This window comes from Scyliorhinus torazame, chromosome 5 (genome assembly GCF_047496885.1).
Source record: "Scyliorhinus torazame isolate Kashiwa2021f chromosome 5, sScyTor2.1, whole genome shotgun sequence".
Taxonomy (NCBI): Eukaryota; Metazoa; Chordata; class Chondrichthyes; order Carcharhiniformes; family Scyliorhinidae; genus Scyliorhinus; species Scyliorhinus torazame.
Window position 1 is genome coordinate 155,052,846 of NC_092711.1, and position 15,214 is coordinate 155,068,059.

Consider the following 15,214-nt stretch of genomic DNA (forward strand, 5'->3'; position numbering starts at 1 on the left):
GTAGAGCAGACTCGATGGGCCAAATGGCCTAATTCTGCTCCTGTATCTCATGACCTTCTGAAAAGGGGAGACATTGATTTGCTCCCAGATGTTGCCCAGAGGAGAATGTTTTAGTCTGAAACTCATTGTCCAACCTCCACATTGTGACATCACAAAGGAGCTTGGCCTCTAAATCAGCCAATAGGAATAAATCGGTTCCGCAGTGACGTCACTGCATTTGAGCGCACCGCCCGGCGCGAGGACACGGGAGCCCCGCCCTCACCCTTTGTACTCCCTCCCCCAGCACATCGTCAAGACGGTTTCCAGGCAACCGGCTGACAGCTGAGGCCAGAGCGAGAAGCCCCTCCCACCAACTCAGGACTGCGCATGTCTCAGGGAGAGGGCAATCTGCGCATGTACAGGGTGAGTTCACTATCTCTGACTTTCCCGCTGACTTGTGCCCAATGGGAAGATAGGAGGACCGGAAGGACTCTGTTTCTCCGCCAATCAGAGCTCTCCCATTGTCTCAATGCGGAAGCTGGACATGGAGGTTTCTGCCGAGCAAAGCTGTTGTTCCTCCAACCCTGAATGAGCTTGAGCTTCACACAGACTAAAACTTTCCCCTGTCTCCAACATCTGTGAGAAAAACACTTTCTTTTCTCCCCCTTTCCATTTCTTTTCTCATTCTCACCTTCAATTGGTCACTTGCAGCAACTGAAGGGAAAGGAAGTGAATCAGGGAGGGTGCAGACTCTGCAAAGCTTGGCCCAGGTCTCTCTCTCTCTCTTAAAGACATTGACATCCTTTGCTCCCTCAGCTTGACACATTTATTTGTCTGGCTAAAAGGACGATCTCTTTCTTAATGTTCACAATTAAAGGGCTGGTTTCCCCAGGAGATGACTGACATTTAAGGGGACAGTAAACAGGGCAAATCCAACTCAGCCAATTACTTCTCTGTAGGTCCACTGTCCATCATCAGCAAAGTGATGGAAGGAGTCATCAAAGTTGCTATTAAGCAGCACTTATTCTGCAATAACCTGCTTCTGGGCGCTCAGTTTGGGTTCCACCAGGGTCACTCAGCTCCTGACCTCTTTACAGCCTTAGTTGAAACTTGGACGAAAGAGCTGAATGCCAGAAGTGAGGTGAGAGTGACTGCCCTTGACATCATTGCAGCATTTGACCGAGTATGGCATCAAGGAGCCCTCGCTAAACTGGAGTCAGTGGGAATCGGGGGATAACTCTCCACTAGTTGGAGTCATACCTGGCACAAAGGAAGATGGTTGTGGTGATTGGAGGTCAATCATCTCAGCTCCAGGACATCACTGCAGGAGTTCCTCAGGACAGTTTCCTCAGCCCATCCATCTTCAGCTGCTTCATCAATGATCTTCCTTCCATCATAAGGTGAGAAGTGGTGATGTCTGTGGATGACTGCACAATGTTCAGCACCATTCTCAACTCCTCTGACAATGAAGCAGTCCATGTCCAAGTTCAGTAAGATCTGGACAATAAACAGGTTTGGCCTAAGAAGTGGCAAGTTACATTCGTGCTACACAAGTGCCAGGCAATGACCATCTCCTACAGGAGAGGATCTAACCACCACCCCTTGACATTCAGTGGCATTCCCATCGCTGAAACGTGCACAACCAACATCCTGGGGGTTACCATTGATCAGAAACTGAACTGGACTAGTCATATTAATACTGTAGCTCCCAGGGCAGGTCAAAGGCTGGGAATCCTACGGCAAGTAACACACCATCTGATGCCCCAAAGCCTGTCCACCAGTCATCTACAAGCACAAGTCAGGAGTGTAATGGAATACACTCCACTTTTCTGGATGAGTGCAACTCCAACAACACGCAAGAGTCTCAACACTATCCAGGACAAAGCAGCCTGATTGATTGCATCGCCTTCCACAAACATTCAAACCTTCCACCACTGACAAACAGTAGCAGCTGTGTATATCATCTACAAGATACACTGCAGTAACTCATAAAGGTTCCTCAGACAGCACCTTCCAAACCCACAACCACTACCATCTAGAAGGACAAGAGCAGCAGATACCTGTGAACCCCACCACCTGGAGGTTCACTTCCAAGTTACCACCCTGACTTGGAAATATACTGCCCCTGGGGCAACATCCTGGAATTCCCTCCCGAACAGCACAGGGGATGTCGGGCAGCATGGTGGAGCAGTGGTTAGCGCTGCTGCCTCACAGCGCTGAGGCCCCAGATTCAATCCCGGCTCTGGATCACTGTCCATGTGTAGTTAGCGCACTCTCCCCGTGTTTGCGTGGGTTTCGCCCCCACAACCCAAAGACGTGCAGGGTAGGTGGATTGGCCAAGCTAAATTGCCCATTAATTGGAAAAAAATGAATTGGGTACTTTAAATTTATAAAAAACAAATTTAAAAAAAACAGCACAGGGGATGTACCTACACCTCAATGACTGCAGCAGTTCAAGAAGGCAGTTCACCACTACTTGAAATGAAATGAAATGAAAATTGCTTATTGTCACAAGTAGGCTTCAAATGAAGTTACTGTGAAAAGCCCCTAGTTGCCACATATCCAGCGCCTGTTCGGGGAGGCTGGTACGGGAATTGAACCGTACTGCTGGCCTGCCTTGGTCTGCTTTCAAAGCCAGCGATTTAGCCCTGTGCTGAACCAGCCCCTTCGGAAGGGCAACTGGGGATGGGCAATAAATGCCGGCCTAACCAGCATTGTCCACATCCCGTAAATTAATTTTTAAAAGTTTAATATCGGACGGAGATATGTCACGTGTTGTGTGGTATGATGGTTCTATTATTATTATGATATTCTCTTATATTATTGATGGTTCTGTAATAAAATACATGTATTATTATTTCTAGTTTTGTAAATAGTACTGTACCTACATTATATATTTCCAGTCATACAGTCATTGCAGCACTGACAGAATCCATTTGGGAACTCAAGTCAATGCCGACTCTCTGTACAGCAATCCAGTCAGTCCCATTCCCCCTCGATATCCCTGTTCACCAGCAAGTTTATTTTCTTCAAGTAACCATCCTATTTTATTTTAAATTATTGATCATCTGGACTTCCACAACCCTTGTGGGCAGTGAGTTCCCTGTCATGACTACTCCATGACTAAATAAAATTCTTCCTCAGAATTTCCCTATCTCTAATCAGTAAATGTACTTGTATGGAGATTCTCTACGGTTGTACAGGTTTTAGTGAGTTTAGATTTGTTGATCAGCACCTTCAGGAAAATTGGGAGGGAAAGTAAGTGAATACAGTTTGGATATTACACACATTTTTCATCCAGTAATATAGACATATATCTGTCTGGCAGCCTGCATGAAGATTTTCAGGTCTCTGTGTCCAGGACAGGAAGCAGTGAGCTTGGATCAGTCAATCAGCACCTTCAGGAGAATTGGGAGGGTGAATATTAGATACAGCAGAGTGAGAATGGAGGGAGAGTGTGTGGGATTGAGATTTAGAGCATTTCAGGGAAAGAGAGAGGAAAGAATGTTCAATAGAAACTAGAATTGTCTGTTCTGAGTTTCTATCCTGGACTGACAATGATTACTATTGTAAAATCTGATTGCAGGAAGTTCGAACGAGAGGAGTTTGACGCCGAGATCTCAAACTAAATATCACGTCAAGAACTGACTGAGTCACTCAATTCTTGGGAACCGGAGATCATTGGCCTTTGAATCTAGAAGGAGAAATGTTTGTCTATTCTGTCTACTTCAAGAGATTTTAAACATCAGTGTGTCTGGAAAAGCACTGAGACACACACACACACCCGTGTGAGACTGTTGCAGAGCACTGACTGTGGAAAGAGCTTTAACCAATGACACAGCCTGAAAAAATACTTCACCATTCACAGCAGGGAGAGACTGTATAGGTGTTCTGTGTGTGGACGAGGCTTCAACTGATCGTCCAACACGGTGAGACACAAGATCACCCAGACCATGGAGAAACCATGGAAATGTGAGGATTGTGGGAAGGGATTCACAGCCCCAGACGAGCTGGCAAGGCACCAATGCAATCACACTGGAGAGAGGCCGTTCACCTGCTCTCAGTGTTTAAAGGGATTCACTGACACTGGCAGCCTGCGGAGACACGAACGAGTTCACACTGGGGAGAGACCGTTCACCTGCTCTGACTGTGGGAAGGAATTCACTCGGTTATCCAACCTGCAGACACACCAGCGAGTTCACACTGGGGAGAGGCCTTTCACCTGCTCAGTGCGTGGGAAGGAATTCACTCAGTTATCCAGCCTGCAGCGACACCAGCGAGTTCACACTGGGGAGAGGCCATTCACCTGCTCTGTGTGTGATAAGGGATTCGCTCGGTTATCCCACCTGCAGACACACCAGCGAGTTCACACTGGAGAGAGGCCTTTCACCTGCTCTCAGTGCGAAAAGGGATTCACTGACATTGGCAACCTGCGGAAACACGAACGAGTTCACACTGGAGAGAGGCCATTCATCTGCACTCAGTGTGAAAAGGGATTCACTAACATTGGAAACCTGCAGAGACACGAACGAGTTCACACTGGGGAGAGGCCATTCACCTGCTCTCAGTGTGAAAAGGGATTCACTAACATTGGCAGCCTGCGGAGACACGAACGAGTCCACACCGGGGAGAGGCCATTCATCTGCACTGTGTGTGATAAGAAATTCACTCGGTTACCCCACCTGCAGACACACCAGCGAGTTCACACCGGGGAGAAGCCGTTCATCTGCACTGTGTGTGATAAGGGATTCACTCAGTTACCCCACCTGCAGACACACCAGAGAGTTCACACCGGGGAGAAGCCGTTCATCTGCACTGTGTGTGATAAGGGATTTGCTCATTCATGCAGCCTGCTGAAACACAATGTCAATCACACCAAGAGCAGGCCCTTTAAATGCTCTGACTGCAGGAGGGGTTTCAAAAGCTCACAGCTACTGATGTCCCACCAGCACGTACACTCTGAGGAGAGAACGTTCAGCTGCTCTCATTGCACAAAGAGCTTTAGAACCTCCTCCAACCTGATGAAACACGAGCGAGGTCACACTGGGGAGAGCCCGTTCACCTCTCCGACTGGGAAAAGATTCACTCAGTCATCACTTGCTGAGCCACAATGTCACTCACACCAATGAGAGACCCTTTAAATGTTCCGACTCTGGGAGTGGGTTTAACAGCTCTCAGGTACTGGAAGTTCCACAAGCACATTCACACTGAGGAGAGACCGTTCAGCTGCTCTCACTGCACAAAGTGGTTTCAAACATCATCCACATTGTGGAGACACCAGCAAGTTCACACTGGAAAGAAGCCATTCACCTGCTCTCACTGTGGGAGCGATTCACTCGGTCGTCCAACATGCTGAGACACCAAAGGGTTCACACGTGATGACTGGTTAGATTCTGCTGTTATTCCTGCTGTTAATCACATCCAGGACTGAACATGGAGTGGGTGGAGGGATTTGTCTCCTCGTCAACTCCTGGTGCTCGGATGTGGCGACCCTGGTGAACTGCTGCTCCCCGGATCTGGAATACCCGACTGTGAAGTACTGTCCATACTACATTTTGTAATTTTCTTTGTTCTTTCTTGGAAAATAGGTGACAGGTTTAGATAAAGGATCTGGATCGGCGCAGGCTGGGAGGGCCGAAGGGCCTGTTCCTGTGCTGTCATTTTCTTTGTTCTTACCTTCCACGGAGTTCACTTCTGCCATCATCACGGCGGTCTACATCCCACCCCAGGCGGAAGTGAAGAAGGCGCTTGATGAATTGTACACCGCTATAAATAACAATAAAACAGAATACCTGGAGGCCTTGTTCATCATGGCTAGGTACTTCAACCAGATCAACATCGAGTGTACTACCAAAATTCCACCAACGCATCTTCTGTCCCAACAGGGGTGCCAACATCCTTGGGAACCTGAATTGTAGCTCCAGTATACAGGAGGTTGAGTGTAGTGAGGTCATGAGTAAGGTTTCAACGTTCCTAGGAGTGTACCGGCAGGCAGGAAGGTGGTTTAAAGTGTGTTTACTTCAATGCCTGGAGCATCTGGAATATGGTGGGTGAACTTGCGTCTTGGGTTGGTACCTGGGACTTCGATGTTGTGGCCAGCTAGGAGACATGGATAGAGCAGGGACAGGAATGGTTGTTGCAGGTGCCGGGGTTTAGATATTTCATGAAGCTCAGGGAAGGTGGTAAACGAGGGGGAGGGGTGGCATTGTTAGTCAAGGACAGTATTACGGTGGAAGAAAGAATGATGAGGACACGTCTACTGAGGTAGTAAGGGCTGAGGTTAGAAACAGGAAAGGTGAGGTCACCCTGTCAGGGGTTTTCTATAGGCCTCCGAAAAGTTCCAGAGATGTAGAGGAAAGGATTGCAAAGATGATTCTGGATAGGAGCGAAGGTAACAGGGTAGTTGTTATGGGAGACTTTAACTTTCCAAATAGTGACTGGAAACGCTATAGTTCGAGTACTTTAGATGGGTCCGTTTTTGTCCAATGTGTGCAGGAGGGTTTCCTGACACAGTATGCAGATAGGCCAATGAGAGGCGAGGCCATATTGGATTTGGTACTGGCTAATGAACCAGGACAGGTGTTAGATGTGGAGGTAGGTGAGCACTTTGGTGATAGTGACCACAATTCGATTACGTTTACTTTAGTGATGGAAAGGGATAGGTATATACCGCAGGGCAAGAGTTATATCTGGGGGAAAGGCAATTATGATGCGATGAGGCAAGACTTAGGATGCATTGGATGGAGAGGAAAACTGCAGGGGATGGGCACAATGGAAATGTGGAGCTTGATGTGGGTCGAGTGAGGGAACCGTGGTTTACTAAAGCAGTTGAAACACTTGTCAAGAGGAAGAAAGAGGCTTATGTAAAGATGAGACGTGAAGGTTCAGTTAGGGCGCTCGAGAGTTACAAGTTAGCTAGGAAGGACCTAAAGAGAGAGCTAAGAAGAGCCAGGAGGTGACATGAGACGTTTTTGGCAGGTAGGATCAAGGATAACCCTAAAGCTTTCTATAGTTATGTCAGGAATAAAAGAATGACTCGGGTAAGAGTAGGGCCAGTCAAAGACAGTAGTGGGAAGTTGTGCGTGGAGTCCGAGGAAATAGGAGAGGTGCTAAATGAGTATTTTTCATCAGTATTTGCACAGGAAAAGGACAATGTTGTCGAGGAGAATACTGAGATACAGGCTACTAGACTCGAAGGGCTTGAGGTTCAGAAGGAGGAGGTGTTAGCAATTCTGGAAAGTGTGAAAATAGATAAGTCCCCTGGGCCGGATGCGATTTATCCTCGGAGTCTCTGGGAAGCTAGGGAGGAGATTGCTGAGCCTTTGGCTTTGATCTTTAAGTCATCTTTGTCTCCAGGAATAGTGCCAGAAGACTAGAGGATAGCAAATGTTGTTCCCTTGTTCAAGAAGGGGAGTAGAGACAACCCCAGTAACTATAGACCAGTGAATCTTACTTCTGTTGTGGGCAAAGTCTTGGAAAGGTTTATTAGAGATAGGATGTAGAATCATCTGGAAAGGAATAATTTGATTAGAGATAGTCAACACGGTTTTGTGAAGGGTAGGTCATTCCTCACAAACCTTATTGAGTTCTTTGAGAAGGTGATCAAACAGGTGGATGAGGGTAAAGCAGTTGATGTGCTTTATATGGATTTCAGTAAAGCGTTTGATAAGGTTCCCCACGGTAGGCTTTTGCAGAAAATACGGAGGCATGGGATTCAGGATGATTTAGCGGTTTGGATCAGAAATTGGCTAGCTGGAAGAAGACAAAGGGTGGTGGATGATGGGAAATGTTCAGACTGGAGTGCAGTTACTAGTGGTGTACCACAAGGATCTGTTTTGGGGCCACTGCTGTTTGTCGTTTTTATAAATGACCTGGAGGAAGGTGTAGAAGGATGGGTGAGTAAATTTGCAGATGACACTAAAGTCGGTGGAGTTGTGGACAGTGCGGAAGGATGTTACAAGTTACAGAGGGACATAGATAAGCTGCAGCGCTGGGCTGAGAGGTGGCAAATGGAGTTTAATGCAGAAAAGTGTGAGGTGATTCATTTTGGAAGGAATAACAGGAAGACAGAGTACTGGGCTAATGGTAAGATTCTTGGCAGTGTGGATGAGCAGAGAGATCTCAGTGTCCATGTACATAAATCCCTGAAAGTTGCCACCCAGGTTGAGAGGGTTGTTAAGAAGGCGTACGGTGTGTTAGCTTTTGGTAGAGGGATTGAGTTTCGGAGCCATGAGGTCATGTTGCAGCTGTACAAAATTCTGTTGCGGCCGCATTTGGAGTATTGCGTGCAATTCTGGTCACTGCATTATAGGAAGGATGTGGAAGCATTGGAAAGGGTGCAGAGGAGATTTACCAGAATGTTGCCTGGAGGGAAGATCTTATGAGAAAAGGCTGAGGGACTTGAGGCTGTTTTCGTTAGAGAGAAGAAGGTTAAGAGGTGACTTAATTGAGGCCTACAAGATGATCAGAGGATTGGATAGAGTGGACAGTGAGAGCCTTTTTCCTCGGATGGTGATGTCTAGCATGAGGGAACATAGCTTTAAATTGAGGGCAGATAGATATAAGACAGATGTCAGAGGTAGGTTCTTTACTCAGAGAGTAGGAATGGCGTGGAATGCCCTGCCTGCAACTGTAGTGGACTCGCCAACACTAAGGGCATTCAAATGGTCATTGGATAGACATATGGACGATAAGGGGATAGTGTAGATGGGCTTTAGAGTGGTTTCACAGATCGGCGCAACATCGAGGGCCGAAGGGCCTGTACTGCGCTGTAATGTTCTACGTTCTTAAGGTGTATGGGTTGGGGTGATTGGCCCTGATAAATTGTCCCCCCAGTGTCCAGGCATGTGCAAGTTAGGTTATGGGGTTATGGGTGAGTGGATATGGGTAGAGTGCTCTTTTGAAGGGTGGGTGCAGACTCGATGGGCTGAATGGCCTCCTTCTGCATTCAAGGGTTTCTGTATCTATTTCTATAGCACCTTTCGTGACCACACGATCTCCTAAAGCATTTTACAGCCTTTGAAGTACTTTTGAAGTGTAGTGACTGTTGTAAGGTCGGAAATTCTGGGTACGCCTCATTAATAATCTTTTTAAAAATCAATCACTCGTCCATCTTCACTGTTATAAGTAACAAGGTTAAGGAAACCATGTTAAACTCTGAAACGTGACTGGACCTTTATTTTAAAAATTCATTCTGTATAAACCAAACTGTTTCAAGAAACTGCTGAATGAGGCGTAATTGTTCAAAGTAACAAATTGTTCCAGAATTTTGTAAAGCGACAGGGTATCATATCCTGCCAAAGTCTGGCTCAAGTCTAAGACTCATTGTTCAATCCAATCAAAGTTAGTAAGAAAGAAAGTGATTGTCTTCCATAAAAGTCTTTTCCAACCAGTGGATATTGTATTAATCGAATGTATTAATTAAAGATTACTATATTAATTAGCTACCAGTCAGTGCCAGATGACTGATTAAGTAATGAGCCTTAATTGAGTTACAATAAAATAATCAACAATAAATCAGTAGTTATAATAAGAGACTGAGTTTTATTTGCTGTAAAAATGTAAAAGCTAACTGCTGTGTCTAAAGAATGTGCAATGAGGATAAATGTACTGGCAAGAGAGACCTTCAAGCTCTGATTAGCCTCAACATTTGAAACTCTGAATAAGGCATTGTATAGAATCAGATAAACGGATAGTATTAAACAGTTCTATTGTATTCCTGTCTGAGATAATGAGAGAAGGTGGTGTCAGTAATTGGGGATCCAATTAAATTAATCCAGTGACCAACTTGACCAATGGTCATGTTACAACAGGCCCAACTCTGACATGAGGTAATGGTCACTTTGTGGATAAAAGTAGAGGTTCCGAAGGTCTTCCTTGCTGGCCAAGTGCTGAAGACTCCTGAGGCCGAGTTCCAAGGAAATTAATGTCAAAGAAGGAGCCGGACTCCCGAGGCTGAATTCCACGGGAATTACTGTCAAAGAAGGAGCCAGAGTGGGTTACGCTTCTGCAGACCGATCACCCAAATGAAGTTGTAAAAGTCAATGTCTTAAAGTTTCTTTGAATAAACTTTTAAAATTTAATATAAAGCAAATTATGTCTTTGCCTTAATTGCTTTGTCTGAACCAAAGTGAATTTATTCAATGGTAAGTTGGGGGTGGCTGAAATCAATAAAGTTCCAGATAACAAGATCAGAAAACATAAATTTCAAAACTTGCATTTCTATAGCGCCTTTTACAGCCACAGAATGTCCCAAAGTGCTTTACAGCCAATGAAGTACTTTTGAAGTGCAGTCACTGTTGTAATGTAGGAAACACAGCAGCCAATTTACACACAGCAAGATCCCACACACAGCAATGTGATAATGAGCAGATGATGTGTTTTTAGTGATGTAGATTGAGGGATAAATATTGACCAGGACACCGGGGATAACTCCCCAGCTCTTCTTCAAAATAGTGGCTGTGGGAACTTTTACACCCACCTGATAGGGACAGACAGAGCCTCAGTTTAACATCTTATTTGAAAGAAGGCTGTTCTGACAGTGCAGCACACCCTCAAGGCCGGGACGAGGAATGTTGGAACTGAATTTTGTCCTTGGGTCCCTGGACTGGGCTTTGAACCCGCAACCTTTGACTCCGAGGTGAGAGAGCTGCCCGCTGAGCCACAGCTGACACTATAGACAGCACAAAGTTAGAAAGGGAAAGTTACCCTTTTAAAACCCCCACCCTTTGCCTCCAGTGCCTAAATCTAATAATAGAAACCTCAGGATAAATAACATGGATTTGACTGAATAAAGTATTGGTTTAGAACCACAAGTTTTGACTTTCCATTTGCCCTCGGGCACTTTACTGTCTATTGCTCATGTCAATGACAGGCAGGAGACGGAGCTGAGGCTGAATTTGGCTGAGAATAACGGGGCCTGTGCACCAGATGGGCATCGCACTAATAGAGAGACAGGAAGGTGCTGGAGGACTGACTGGGAAATGGGCCTCCGACTGATTGTTATATCGGTCACTCAGAGCTAAAGAGAAACCCGTCTCTTTAAATACATATACAGGGAAGAGGCTGTAATGAAATCTGTCCCTTTTAACCTGCACAAAAGCAGGAGGCTCAGATTCACAGGCTGCAGGAGGAGACCATTTGACCCATTGTGTCCCTGCTATCTCTTTGAAAGGTCTCTCTGATTCATCCAACTACTCTGATCTTTCCCCAGAACCCTGCAAATTCTTCCCATTCAAATATTCACCCTTTGGAAAGATACCATTGAATCTGCTTTCAAACAGATCAGAACAACTCGCTGTGTCAAATAAAATAAAATCTCATCTCCCCCTCTGGCTCCTTTGCCAATTATCTTAGAGGGATTAACTTTCTGTTAAAGAGCCTGTCAACTTCTCACCCACTTTCCCTAAAGTACATCAATCTAATTATGAAAAGTCCAGAAAAATCAAATGTTTTTACTGATAAAAGTTTATTAATGAAGCAGAACACGGGAAATAAAGTCCAGAAAATGACTTGAGGACCTTAGACAACCAGAGTAAAAGGATATTCACAATATTCTGGACACAAATGGTTTCTCTTTAATTCATCTGGAGCCTGTTCCCTGCCCTCTTTGTGGAACACCTCCGCTCAGTCCACAAGCATGACCCTGACCTTCCGCTTGCTGCCATTAGAATTCATCACCTTGCTCTCAGGCTCACATTTCTGACATCGGCCTGCTGCAATGTTCCGAAGAAGCCCAACACAAGCTGTCCTTTATTTTGCCATTAACACTTACGCTGGACCAATGCTTTGATTCTTTACTACAACCATTACCTCTCCCTTTCCGTTTTGTTCCAGGACATTTTTGACATTTAATCTTACCCACCCTCCAACCAATCCCTGACTTTACCTTTTGTTCTACCTGACCCTCTGAAAGAAACTAGCTATTTATTTTAGTTAAAAGAGGGTTAATTAATAAATCGAATTAATAATTGACTTAAAAAGCTCAATCAGAAACTATGGAAAATGGATTCCATCATGACTGTGCAAAATGGATATTGCTTGCCTTTGCAAAATGGATATTGCTTGCTTCTGCAAAATGAATATCTGTTGGCAAGGAACAGCTGGCAACAAGCTGAGCAAGTGCAACATTTCTATTGAAGGTTAGGTTGACATTAGAGTTCATATAAGCCTTCCATTGGCCGAAAGAAGGAATCATAAAAGACAAAGCGCAGACCAGTGCAATGACCAGAACAGATTTTGCATACCAACACAAACTAAAGAATTTGAAGATGCAACAAGACTGATAATGTTGCATATTGAAGATTGACAACCCAATCATCGAACCAAATGTATTAAAGACCCATCCAAACTAATCAGCTTATTACAGGGGCAGGAATAGATTGACTTAGACTGAGAACAAATTCCTTAAAGGTAATAGTTTTAGGGTATTCCATTCTAGAATCATCCAATATGTTTTGCCTAAGAAGTGATCTATTATCTTTGTTTCATATTTTCCATCTCTATTTCTAACCTATGTGGCTGTTTGCTTTGAGCAAAGAAACCATTACATTGTATTTTGAATTCAAGTCGTTCTGTAAGTTACTAAGGATAATCTGATTCTCAAAACAGTCTTTTGCAGGCAAGGGCTGAACTGAGAACCTTGTAAATTCTGGAATAAGAATTTCTGTTATAATCAATCAATAGATACCAAATAAAATTACATGGCACCCAAAACGGTCGGCGTTACTTAATATATGCAACAACAGGAAAGTGTAGATCTTACACCCTCCCCCCTTTCTCACCAGCTTCAAACCCATCACATTTCTCCCTCTCTTTAGTTCTGAAGTAGAGTTTCATTGGACGTGAAACGTTAACTCTGTTTCTCTCCACAGATGCTGCCAGACCTGCTGTGTTTTTCCAGTTCTTCATGTATTTATTTTAGATCCACCTATAATGGGGGGAAAATGCTATTTACTATCCATGATAAAATACATGTCCTGCATCAGCTTTTGTGGATCATTTCAGAGGAAATGTGCTCTCCCAGGCTCAAAGAGCACCAGCCCACTGGAAGCAAAGTCGTGAGACCGACCAGTCCAGCAGAAAGAAAGCCTCCGACGCTCCCACTTCACCAAGTGTCAGAATGAACATGGCTCAGTCCTGGATGTGATTAACAGCAGCAAAAACAGCAGAATCCAACCTTTGTAATGACTTGTGAATGCGTTGATGTGTCTGCAGATGCGGTAACTGAGTGAATCCCTTTCCACACTCAGAGCAGGTGAATGGTCTCTCCCCGGTGTGAACACACTGGTGTCTCAGCACGTGTGCAGACCGAGTGAATCCTTTCCCACACTCAGAACAGGAGAACAGCCTCTCCCCAGTGTGAACTCGCAGTGTTCCTGCAGGCTGCATGAATGAGTGAAAGCCTTCTCACACTCAGAACAGGTGAAAGGCCTCTCCCCAGTGTGTACTCGCTGGTGTGTCAGTAGAGTCGGTAAAGCACCAAATCCATTACCACACACGGAGCAGGTGAACGGCCTATCCCCAGTGTGAACTCGCTTGTGTCGCAGCAGTTTAGATGAATCACTGAATCCCTTCCCACATTCAGAGCAAGTGAATGGCCTTTCCCCAATGTGAATTTGCTCATGTTTATACAGGTCTGATGAATTACTGAATCCCTTCCCACACTCAGGACAGGTGAATGGTCTCTCCCCAGTGTGAATTCGCTGGTGTTTATGCAGGTCTGATGAATTACTGAATCCCTTCCCACACTCAGGGCAGGTGAATGGTCTCTCCCCAGTGTGAATTTGCTGATGTCTCAATAGGTTGGATGACTGAGTAAATCCCTGCCCACACTCAAGGCAAGTGAACGGCCTCTCCCCAGTGTGAATTCGCTGGTGGGATTGCAAGGTGGATAAATGACTCAAACCGCTTCCACACTCAGGGCAGATGAACGGTCTCTCCCCAGTGTGACGGCTGCGATGAGCCTCCAGTTGTGACGGGTATTTGAATCTCTTGCCACAGTCCCCACATTTCCATGGTTGCTCCATGCAATATGTGACTCTCTCCAAGTCTGATGATCAGTTGAAACCTTGTCTTCACAGCGAACACGTGTATGGATTTTCCCCTCTCTGAATGGTGTGATGTTTCTTTGGGCTGTGTGGCTGGTTAAAGCTCATTCAATATCTGCACTGGGACACTCTCACTCAGGTGTGTGTGTCTCGGTGCTTTTCAGGTTGCAAAGTTGCTGAAGATCCTTTGAAGCCAACAGAGGAGACAAACTTTTCTTCTCCTAGATTCAAAGTCTGATAATATTCAGCCCCAAAGAATCGAGTGACTCTGTCAGATCGCGTTGTGACGTCTGAGATATCTGACTGGAATTCGTCCTCTTCTAATATTCTGTAAAAACTGTTTACAAAAGACATCACTGTCAGTGCAGGATAGAAATTCAGAACAGACAATTCTAGTTGCTATGGAACATTCTTTCATCTCTTGTTTCCCAAAAGCTGTAAATCTCCATCGCGCACATTCTCCCTCCATTCTCGTTCTGCTTTTCCCAGTAAACACTCAATAATACCGCACTAAAAATGTGTGTAATATATAGGACTTGATTACAGGAGGGGAGACTGATGGGGCTGTGAAGGAGATAGTTATTTCAACAGTGAGATGCGAGAGATCTGCAACTCGCTGCCTATGAGGGTGGAGGAAGCACAGACAATCAACATTTCAAAATAAAAGTGTGAGGAAATAAACTTGCAGAGTAACGGGGATATTGAGGGGGATAGGACTGATTTGCTTTCTCTACAGTCGGCATGGATTGGGCTGCTGAATGAAATCCAAGTGTCGTAATGTGTCAAGCTGAGGGAGCAAATGTCTTCAAGAGATGATATGGAGATGCCGGCGTTGGACTAGGCTGAGCACAGTAAGAAGTCTTACAACACCAGGTTAAAGTCCAACAGGTTTGTTTCGATGTCACTAGCTTTCGGAGCGCTGCTCCTTTCTCAGGTGAATGAAGAGGTATGTTCCAGAAACATATATATAGACAGATTCAAAGATGCCAGACAATGCTTAGAATACGAGCATTAGCAGGTGATTAAATCTTTACGGATACAGAGATGGGGTAACCCCAGGTTAAAGAGGTGTGAATTGTGTCAAGCCAGGACAGTTGGGAGGATTTTGCAGGCCAGATGGTGGGGGATGAATGTAATGCGACATGAATCCCAGGTCCCGGTTGAGGCCGCACTCATGTGTGCGGAAC

At 45.2% G+C, this 15,214-nt stretch overlaps 1 protein-coding gene across 1 annotated transcript; it reads left to right on the top strand.

Moving 5' to 3' along the window:
* The first annotated feature begins 522 nt into the window (after positions 1-522).
* Positions 523-10,019, top strand: LOC140420175 (uncharacterized). The gene is made up of 2 exons (XM_072504200.1): positions 523-617; positions 3,566-10,019. Exon 2 carries the CDS (start codon positions 3,933-3,935, stop codon positions 5,106-5,108), a length of 1,176 nt encoding a protein of 391 aa, XP_072360301.1. The 5' UTR covers positions 523-617; positions 3,566-3,932; the 3' UTR covers positions 5,109-10,019.
* Positions 10,020-15,214: the final 5,195 nt, after the last annotated feature.

Coding starts and splice junctions, on each gene's coding strand:
- LOC140420175 (XM_072504200.1), top strand. CDS start 3,933: ATGGAGAAACCATGGAAATGTGAGGATTGTGGGAAGGGATTCACAGCC.